The following is an 11,679-nucleotide window of genomic DNA, read 5'->3' on the forward strand; positions in this document are numbered from 1 at the left end:
CTGAGATACTTACAGTCAGAAGTTCTCACTGATCTGGAAATCAATATTTCATGATATATATGATCTATCATGACAACATCTATCTCCATAAAAGTCCCCATCTTTGCAATTAGATAAAAAATGGTTAATTTTAATTGAAAGGTTGTACGTGATTTTATATATAATGTGATTAAATCCAAATAACCCGAGATATTGGATCAGAAACTTTTTTTCATTTTTAAAGCGATATTGGATCGACTGCAAGGAGAAATTAATTACTTCAACATGCTAAAATTGCATAAGCATGGGGAAGAGAAATATGACCTTAAATGTTATATTGGAATATTGCTTTCGGCAGCGTAAGATGAATTCAAATAATGAATGTGATTACAAACACAATTAGAAAACAACAAAAAAAAACATACCTGAGTTGGGAACCATTTAAGCCTCTAATAAGAAAGAGGGGAAAAAAACACAAGTGATATATTAAATCTTGATTTTTTTTTCCCGTATGGAACAGTGGCGAAAATCATGCAATTTATACAATAACTATAAACACGATAATAAAGAGAGACTTGAGCAAATGGACTTTTCACATCCTATTCATTTTTGTGGCTATCTTTTTGCTCACTGATTTTCCGGATCAATACCTTGTCTTAAGCCTTTGAGAGTTTGGTTCAAGTTTAATATAAAAAATAAATAAATACAAAAACAAAACCATCAACATTAACTTCTTCACCTCTAATGTCAGTACTGTATGAGCTCCAATTCCTTTCAATGCTGCATGCAAAACAAAAATAACAAAGAAGAAAATATTAGACAACAAAAACCTAAATAATAAGAAACAAAAGAAAAAGATCGATAAAATGTAAAAAACAACGTGCAAACAATGAGGTTAGGCTCTTGCTCAAATGCTTTATATAATGAGTTACCAAACCCAAAAAATTCTATAAGAATTATTTTTTGGTTTGGAAATAATATCAACTGAAATCTTAAAATTTAGCAATTTTTATAATTTAGGGCAAATAATATATTTTTTAGATAGCCATGCCTTGTTTAAGTATTTTTGTCAAAAAAATATATTAGGCATCATGCCCCCAGTAATAGAAATTATTTTATCTTATCTTTATTTTTTGCATATGGAATGAATGTTTTCTTATTTTATTTATTTTTTGGCAAAATGGAATGAATAATAGAAAATATTTTTTAATTTGTAAACATATCAACCGAAATCTTAAATTCTAGTAATTTTTGTAATTTAGGGCAATTATATTATTATTTTTTAGATTATGGGCACGTTTACTTGTTAAGTATTTTTGTCTAAAAATATATCAGGCATCATAGTCCAATAATAGAAATTGTTTTATCTTATCATCATAGTTTTGTAAATGGAATGAATGTTTTCTTTTTTTATTTATTAATAGATAAAATATGTAATGAATAATATTCCCAAGATAATTGCATCAAAAATTCCGCGATTTTTTTTCCTACTAATATTTTTAATGATTCCATTTTATTTTTTTGTCGCTGCTAAGGATCCATTTTTATTTCTATATCATATTGTTTTGTGATTTATGCTTAATTCCAATGTCCTAACACTTCCAACATGATCACTGATTTTTGTATTATTTGTTTTTGTACAGGATAAACAAACCCTTTTATAAGCCAGAAGATTACTCGATTCATGTGTGACATCCACAAGTATTTTTCTTCTAATCGTTGATCTAAATTTAATCAATGATCCAGTTATTTAATATTATCTGAAAGTGTAATAGCAACAATTAAATTTAAGCATTCTTTTCTACCAGTAGTTTGTAGCTGTAATTAGGCGAGTTCTATTATAAAAAGTGTAAACGGACATCGGACAATGGACATTGGATTTTTTTTTTAATTCTTATGATTGATGATTGATTTAATTTTATGATAAAATCATGATGAATATTGCATATTTAATGAAATCATTTATTTATTGGTAATTTTAAAGTTGTTTCTACCTGTTTTGGAATGTTTTCAAGATTATATATTTTAAGTAATTATATTCTAGAATGTGATTGGCCGAATGATATACCCTGGGTCTCAAAGATTCTCCTTAATTTCTATTGGCCGAAATTTTTAACAGTGGGGCAAGAATCAACCAGAAGCTCCGATTAACCACGACGCTCGAAAAAACTCTATTTTTATATAGAGAATATGTATTTATTAGATTCATTAAATGAACATTTATCATGAAAAATTAATTAATCATTCATCATAAGCAATTAATAGGACACTAATTAATAAAGTATTTATAATGGTTAGTTGAAAAAACCATGACCGTAGATTTATGCCTCCTAGACAAATCTCGTCCGCTCTTTATCTAGCCTAACTTAGCCAAGCTTTGTTTTGTATCTTATACTAGGGTATGACCCGTGACGTGACAGCACGGATTTTGTTTTGTGTTTTTTATTTTATTTTTTTGTGCTGATAAGCATATCAATAAATCCAAGTTTGAAGCATTTATGGAACTGGAATCAGATAACATATAAAGAATTACTAAAGATTTTACATCGTTAATTGCAACCTCATTTCATAGTTTAGACATAAGAAGAGATGTTAGTAAGAGTTTAAATGCCAATTTTTTTTGGTTACGGCTGCCATAATTGTCAATTTTGTTACAGCTGCCATAGTCGCTTCAACCTCCGAATTTCCTGAAGAGCCTCGTTCTTCAAGCTCCTTTCATAATCATCCAGTATTTTGTTATGCCTGTTTACCAAATGACAGAAAAACAACCACTAATTTGTTCAATTGGTTAAAACTAAAAGAACTACTGTATTTCTTTGTTGTCTAACCAAAAAATGACATTTTTTCCTTTTGTTCTGCTTCTCAAGCATAACCAAAAAAGAAAGTCATTTTCTTATGTTTTCGTTTTTTAGTTTGACCGACCAAATTAAGGTGCAGATAATGCAAATAAAAACCTAAAGCATTGGCTTGTTTTTGTATAACGAATTGGATAATCTTGCGGGAAGCAATGCTCGCAGTCTTTAGAACACATAATAACATTCAGTGAGCAACATTTATACCATAGTAAACTCTGACCACAACGGAAAAATTCCCCTGCGGCACACTTGGTAAAAGACTGCAAGCACTTCGTTGGTTTGAGAGGGTTAGCAACGGTTGGTGGATTTGGACTCGTCTCAGGTGGGTATGAAGTTAGGATGTTTATACCACTAATATCTACTTTAAATGGACCATTACATAACATGAATGTAACCTTTCATCCCCAACTTGTTTCCCATGAGATTTTTAAGATCCAGTAATTGACCCCATTTTCAAACCCTTGCCCCACAGTCAGCATAGCATGGTCCAAGTGCATTGAACATGATCTGCTGAAGCTCCCCTGATAAATAAGCAGCAAATATTTAGCCTTCAAGTTAGGTCATATTTGCTCGTTGTATTATAAGGTATTGTAACCATATAAAATGATAAATATTTCTCAAGTACTCACCTTCAGTAGATACAGTTGGAATGCCGCATCACTACCACATATACCCACACTCACAGGTTGAGTTACAACATCTTTAAGTAATCCTTTGCCGTTTCTGGTATGTCGGCATAACCATCAATGGTTAACAGATATTTTTTTAACTATAAAAACATATATCCATCAAGAACTCAGGCTAAATGAATTAGAAATAATTGTTTGGAAGAGCTAAGAGCTATGTCATACCTTTTTCTGATCGCAGGTTCTGTATGTCTCCAGTTTGATATGAATAATCTCCCTTGGTGTTGTTCCTCCATTCTTCATGACCCATTTATATATGTAATCCATGAGTCCACTATTGCACCCGCTATTGTAGGACCTGTCGCAATCAACTACCACATATTAAAAGAGTAATAAATCAGAGTGTTACCGAATTTTACCAGCACTTTGAGTATTTCTGAGTGTACCCCATACTACATCTTAAAAGAGTAATACTTATCAATCCAAGAGATGTGCACAAAAACTTGCAAAACAGCAGATCTTGTTCGCAGATTCCTTTGTTTCAAATTCTGAAGCATCAAGCTGAAAAAACAGGTTCTAGGACAGTTGTATTGAATCTAAATTTTTTTCCAAAGTTCCAAAATTTTGTAGATGCATAAGCCGACTAAAAATCATTAACGAACTCGGTCCTGTGAGAACTTATGCTCAACAAAGTAACCAAACGAAAAATCTTAAGAAACTGACTGCACAACTTCAAATTGAGCGTTTGTAAGCAAGCCCGAGGTTACAATTCCAAAATTGGAATACATAACGGTGAATCTAAGATTGAATCCCTATGTATAATAGAAATGGGTTCCTCACGATGAATTCAAACATCGCCTTCACTTTTCTGTCAGTTTTCTTTAAAAATAAACATAAAACTTTATCAATTATCATTCACATAATAATCATGGAAAGTGGTATACTTTACCATTGAAAGTTGAAACATTCAACAATAGTATGAGAAATTGTTATAAAATGCTCTATAAATTCTACTAAAAGTTTTAGGTTTGATTTCTAAAATGACGCACTTTGAGAAGGACGGGGTCCAAACATTCGATGTGATATAGTTCCATATATTTGGAGAAACTGGATAACTTTAAAACAATTTATGTAAACTAAGCTGTCAAGGCCCATAAAACACAAAATCTAAAAACTACCAAATAATTATGAATTTCTGCACTACTAAGAGATAATTTTCCCTTGGAAAGATGAAAGATTACCTGCATAAAGCGAAGAATAATTTCAGGAGGACGACATCAGGGCCTTCCACAGATCCCTCCTTGGTTGAATACCAAGCATCCAATCGAGATATCTCAATTGTAGTTCACCTGCTTCAATTATTTTACACAACAGTTATGATAATTAAGGAAGGATTAACGCTTAATTAACTTCCAAATAAGTAGTATATCAAATAAAAGGGAAAATAATGAAGCACCCTCTAATGAAAATATATATAAAGCCGTCACTAATGGATTTAATGTTATACACGAACATTAAATCCAATGGAAAAGATAATGACTCCCTACAAATAGCTCAACATAAACGAACCACAGAAACACAGTTTAGCTTTACCTTACCAAGTTATCCACATATAGTATTTCAAGCTCTCCCTGTATAGCTTCACTCAGGAAGCGGAAGGGTAAGGACATGAGGAGTTTAATGCACGATATGTTCAATCAAATCAATATTTTGGGGAAAATTTTTTTAAATCGAATCAAACATAATCACTTAGAAGTTCAACGGAGAAAAGAAAACCCTAATCTGAATTAACCAAAATCGAGTATAAGTAAGAAAACCCTACGAGTAACCTTTTCTTCCTCCTTATCTTGGTGCGTTATTCCATGAATGAGATTATGAATCAACAAATGATATCTAGTATCTTCAACAGAATAGAAGAATCTCGGGTATTATTAGATGATATCTACGAAGTGATTGGTAGGTGAAGGATCATGTATTAGATGGTATCTTTAGATGTAAGATCTATATGGGTTCCTAAGCAATAAGCTCTCTAAGATAATATTAAGAAAACTCGAGAACTTGGTCATATCAATCAAAGATGTGCAAATGAGCTTATTGGATGAGCTTATCAATTCAGAATTATTAGAAGACAACAATTAGACTTGTACCTTCCCAGAATACCAAAACTCCTTCATCTGCGCCAATGACAAAATGCATGGAATGGCAATTTTTAGTCCCGACCTACAGGTATATAGTGGCGCATCACATAAAAAGAAATTCCGCCTCATTGTGTTGCTCCCTAAACCTATTTATTCTTTGCCTAAAAAAAATCTCCTGAAATCAGAAAATGGAAGATTAGAGATGACTTTCAATAAGCCCAGTTCATGTTTGTTGTGATAGGTAGGTATTGATACAGTATTGATAAAATGAAAACCTAAATCTCATGTAAGAAAAAATTCTGACAAACAAAAAACAAAAATCATTTGCATAACTTGCACAATATACCAATATATTAAAAAAGAATTTTTAAAACTACGGCAGTAAATACCGAAATTAGAGAATCCAAAACATTTTGATTGAATTTTTATTTACATATAATCAATCTAAAGAGATCTTCTGTAAAATATTTTGGGTTAGGTTTGTATCTTTATACCTTTGCGAATTCAATTTTTCATTTCATCGGGTAAAATAAGAAATCATTCCGAAGAACTGGGAATCATCGATCAATTAGAAGTTCTTATAGAAACCCACAGTAGAAATGGTAGATAAACCCACAGTTGAACGAAGTAGAATGGGTGAGAATAACATAAAGGCGTTTCATTGGGGAGAAGAAAAACATATGGCATTCAATGATGTAATAACTCAGCAGAATCAATGAGTTTAGAAGGCTGCTAATGGGGGTATCAATCTGATTGGGGATGTACCAATCCAAAGGCAAATGTTGTTTTGTCTTATTTATATTTTGGTACACCCCAAACAATCCGGTCCCTCCTATTAGCAACTATGGAGTTTAGGGTGCATGCGGGATATAAAAACGACCTGGAAAGGAGAGTGTAATCACGACCGTCTTTTATGTGCCGAAAATGTAAATCACTGTTGATCAGGAGAATTTCTTTAACTGGAATTCTGATGCGATCTCAATCGCTCTTTATATGTTCCAACTATAGATGACCGTCCATATCGAAAAACACCACTGTCCCTTATAATATAGACTAGGTCTCAACCCGTACCATAACGACACGCGTAAGGATATGTGTTTCAAATGTATCCTTCAATTCATACATGTCGTAATTATCTGAGAAGAATCAAACCGATCGATCCAGGTCTAAATGTTTGAGGAGTTGGTTAATAAACATGTCCTTATCCTCGAATCTTCTAATATTGTGTGTGTAAGTCATACAACCCTTTGGGACAAACATAGTTAATCGTTAGAACAAATCCTATGGGCAATAGAACATTACTTCGTTCACTACTTCAAAAAAATATCATCAAAGGTCATTCACCAAACTTGTAACAAAATTTAAAGTCAATTATATTAATCTTGCAAAATCTGTTAGCATTAGAATTTAATTTTTCTCTTTGATATAAATTGTTGGTTCTCAATTTACATAGATTTGTGTTTATTCATTTTCTTAAAATTTATAATAATATTTAATTATTAATCCATTTCTTTTCTTGTCTCTTTACCTGTTATCATGAACTATTTCTCAAGCATGCATAATTCCACGAAGTTGAGGAGAAATGACAAGAACAGAAATCATGAAGAAAAAAAGGGGAATAAAGAGAGACGTGAGAAGCTGAATCAGATTACAATTAATTCACGCATAGCCTTGCATAATTTCACGAAGTAGGAGAGAAATAATGACAGAAATAGAAGCCACGAAAAAAACGGGGAATAAAGAGAGATGTGAGAAACTGAACCGATTACAATTAATTCGCGTGTAGCCTTGTGTTTGGTCAATTTTTTTTATAGGTTTCATTTTTCTTCCTTCCTCCTACCCGACAAATCTTAAAATCACAACATCTTATTTTTTTGGAAAAATCTGGCCTTTAAAAATTGTTTTTATTTTAAAAAATAACAAAAAAAGTAATTCGAAAACTAAATTAAAATTAAAACAAATCAAAGAAAAATTAACAAAGGGTGACTAAATAATTTACATATCTTAGGACACCTTTTTTCACCCCACTACCACTACTTTTTCCACCACCACATTATCATCACCACTCCGCCAGTCTCACCAATACCCACCACCATTATCCCCACCGCCGATCCACCACCACCACCACCACCCACCATTGGTGCTTAATTTACCTATCTTAGGACCCCTTTTCTCACCCTACTACCACTACTTCTTCCACCACCACATTATCTTAACCATTCCGCCAATCTCACCAATACCCACCACCATTATCCCCACCATTTCCTACCATTAATGCTTACTGAAATATCAATTGAACATTTATTATTAAATTTTAATTAAACGCGATCATTTATAGCGATTTATGTTCTGCAAGTATAAATTTGATCGTTCTTTATATAGCCTAACTTGTCCAAACTTTATTTTGTATTCCGGAAATGTAATCAATTTTATTTTAATACTAAAAACCGTGATTTATTCTATCGGGTACTATAAATAGTTGGGATCCCATTTGGGTGATCCAACGGTCATGATCATATATGATTTAATATCCTCCTCAAAATATTTGTATTTTGTCCTTACCAGTTGTGTTAAAAACAGCCAACTATCTATTAATTGCTCATGATGAATGATTAATTAATTTTGTATTTTTAAATATTCATTTAATGAATCTAATAAATAAATATTTTTATTAATAAATAAGTTTATTAAAAACTATATATATATATATATATTGATCAGTAAACATTTTATTGTCTTCTATGATTTAGTATCCTCCACAAAATATTTGTGTTTTGTCCTTACCAGTTGTGCTAAAAACAGCCAAATACATCTATCACAATAAAATATTGCCCATTTTGTAAAGACATAAAACTATATTATCCATTACTATTCACTAACATCCACCACCGTACGTAAAAACCAGCCACGCCACTATTTTTTCCACCACCAGTAATGTTACCACCTCCACCATTCACAAATACCCGCCACTGTTTCCACCACTCACTACTTCTTTCGCTACCACCATTAAAAATTATATCAATAATTTTTATCCGGGGTCACTGTAGTACAATGGTAAAGTATTTGGGTGATGATACCAGTTACCTGAGTTCGAAACTCACCAGCACCAAATTGTTTACTGACCAATATATATATATATATAGTTTTTAATAAACGTATTTATTAATAAAAATATGTATTTATTAGATTCATTAAACGAATATTTATCATGAAAAATTAATTAATCATTCATCATCAACAATTAATAGGATACTAATCAATAAAGTATTTAAAATGATTAGTTGAAAAAACTACGGTCGTAGATTATCCCTCATAGACAAATCTCAGCTGCTCTTTATCTACCTAACTTAGCCAAGCTTTGTTTTGTATTCTAGACTAGGATAAGACCTGTGCCGTGACGACACGTGATTTAATTTGTTCTCGGTGTTGCCGAATGATTGTTTCTTATCGTAATTCGACATATGTTGTTAAATCTAACTCTTGTGTTATTACATTGTGTCATTTTATCCTAGTGTTATTAGATTTTACTTTTTACATACGTACGCTAGACACATTGTTCTGATGATGATCTCTAATAAACAATCACCTATTTTGACTTAAATTTGTTCTTTTTTTTTGGTTGAAGCATACTTAAATTTGTTTTGAATGCATAATTTTAGACTAATAATTAACCAAAAATATGTAAAGCTCTAATAAATATCGGAATTGTGGAATTTTACGTAAATATTTGTAAAATATGGAAACATTAAAATTGAACGACAATAACTTTTACATGGTTACTACCCTATACTATTCCAATACCTTTACAAAGTTCTTTGAAACTTTAGAACAGAAGTTCTAAAAATACTATTCCAATACCTTTACAAAGTTCTTTGAAACTTTGGAACAGAAGTTCTAAAAATTGTATACAGTGGGAAAAAGAATATAAGAGATGATGCATATGCTGGTGTTCATGTTCCCAAAATCCAACATGTCGCTGTTCCCTACACACTTTTTCAATTTTACCTATGCAGACAAAAATATAGGATTAACATCTAACTTAGAAATCAAAGAAAATACATGTATGCACACCATTTTGTACATAACCTTGAAAGGAACATTAATGCTTGATGACTACAGGAGGCCAAATTTAACCTATGTCTAACCAACTATTTAAGATAGGCCATTACATACCGAGAATGATTGCCGATATATGTATAAGTGGATTTTTGTTAGGAAAATATTTCATCGAGATCAACATGCCAACGATCAAACGAAAAAAAATTATTAGCAAAAGCATGAGTTCCAACAGTTCACCTGTATAATTTTAGAAAAATATCAATTCCACATTATATTAAAAAGACATGAAATTTAATAGCTTATTTAAAAGACTAGCTTGAAGTGAGATTGCCGCAACGACCAAATGAAAGAGAAAGTAAGTTTTAATATAAGATGGTAGTGTTGTTGGTGTTTCAAACTTTCTCCAGTTGCATATCCATATTCATTATGAAATAATGTTATAAATTAACTTTTATAAGGAAAGATTGTGCCAAAGTAAATTCTTCATGGCTATCGTACATGCTTTCTAACTTGTTACAACATCAAAATAAATTACTCAACATAATTGATTTCAAACGACTAATCTATAAGAAAGTGCCACACTAACTCAACATGATCTTATCCCGATTGAATCATAGGCACTTGAGAATAAAAAAAAGGTAGGGAACTAAGTACGATATTGGATAGAGATGTAAGATTTAGTTTTAGTCTCATTAATTAACACGACACATGCCACCATATATTTGTTTTCATCCATCATTTTACCGTGAACATAAATCATCAAGCAACTGATTACTGATTTTATTCCCAAACAAAATTGAATTTTTATTGAACCAACCGACATTCGGCACCACAATCCCAATTCATAATCGATGTTGCTATTGGACACTACCAACATATTTTTCATAAAATATTTTCTAGCTTTTCCTTGTTCGGCGAATTCCCAACAAACAGATTTCACAGACCGACATCGGTATAATTATTAGGTAACACACTAATAACACAAATTTTGACTTTCAGTTATCCTCTAAAAAATGAAATATAGAGACTATTGCAAGAACTAATGTATTGGGTGTTGGTTCTCTAATAAAAAAATATCTTATTTCGAAGTGAATGCATAAATAGTTAAAAGAGCCAAATGATATGAGAAAACTTACAATTGTACAACCTACTTGTGCATGTCAACATCTGTAGACCTTCTGTCAAAGCATTCACATAATTGACAATTTAAAATTGCTCCAACTTCTATGGTGATATACAAAACTGAGCTTAAAACTTATTGAGAATTGTACGAACTTAACATATAGTAGGTCCCTGGTAAAAAGTACCGAACTTTTATACTTTATCCAAGCTCAATTGGTATTAAAGGTCCAAAAGTAGCTTGCAGTGAGACCAAAAGTACAGAAACGCGAATAGACCTTTCACCCGACCTTATATATATATCTGGCAAACGAATCTAACCTTGCACAAACCCCCTAAATAACATGTTAATAATAACGATATCCTATATTATACTTCGTGAACATTGCTACAATGGCCTCTAGCAGTGCTAAATTCATCCGGAATACGTAATGAAAATATTTTTACCAAACCGCAATGTACGGAATCAAATATTGGCATTTACCTCGACCGAGAAAACCAACTTGTGTCCCTTCTCCCTTGCTTTATGTGGTATTTCATTTCCGAAAAAGTTTCGATGAACCTGCAAATTTGAAAAATTGAAATGATAATACAGCTAAATGCAAAGGAAAGATTTTAAAATATTTTATAAACTAACCTAAAATTCAGAAATTAATTAGACTGCTAACAGATCTAACTCAAGTAAGAAACGCACTAAAATCATCACATACACACAGAACAAAAAATACAACAAAATAAAAACAACCTAAAGACTCCAACTTACCAATACAACAAAAATTGACCAAAGATTGTAAAACCAAGAGTGCCAAAGTAAACGGAGGACAATAAAGTAAGACTAATTTATATATGTTTGAAACGTCATTTTTGTTAAATCAAAGAACCTAATCGAAGAATTGATCGCCT

At 31.7% G+C, this 11,679-nt stretch overlaps 1 protein-coding gene across 8 annotated transcripts; it reads right to left on the reverse strand.

Moving 5' to 3' along the window:
- Positions 1-2,922: 2,922 nt before the first annotated feature.
- LOC113276170 (cysteine proteinase COT44-like) lies at positions 2,923-6,244 on the reverse strand. 8 transcript variants are annotated; one of them, XR_003324113.1, is made up of 6 exons: positions 6,093-6,244; positions 5,608-5,773; positions 4,702-4,809; positions 3,686-3,818; positions 3,464-3,557; positions 2,923-3,355 (listed from the first exon to the last, which is right to left on the reverse strand). XR_003324113.1 is itself a non-coding variant. In XM_026525738.1 (3 exons), exons 1-3 carry the CDS (start codon positions 3,754-3,756, stop codon positions 3,233-3,235), a joined length of 288 nt encoding a protein of 95 aa, XP_026381523.1. In that variant the 5' UTR covers positions 3,757-4,691; the 3' UTR covers positions 2,923-3,232. The 8 variants fall into 8 exon arrangements, 1 of the variants encoding a protein (XP_026381523.1); XR_003324117.1 differs by having other exon boundaries at positions 4,702-4,812; XR_003324116.1 differs by having other exon boundaries at positions 5,283-5,773.
- Between the last annotated feature and the right edge of the window lie 5,435 nt (positions 6,245-11,679).

The sequence above is a fragment of the Papaver somniferum genome, chromosome 4, assembly GCF_003573695.1.
Source record: "Papaver somniferum cultivar HN1 chromosome 4, ASM357369v1, whole genome shotgun sequence".
Lineage (NCBI taxonomy): Eukaryota > Viridiplantae > Streptophyta > Magnoliopsida > Ranunculales > Papaveraceae > Papaver > Papaver somniferum.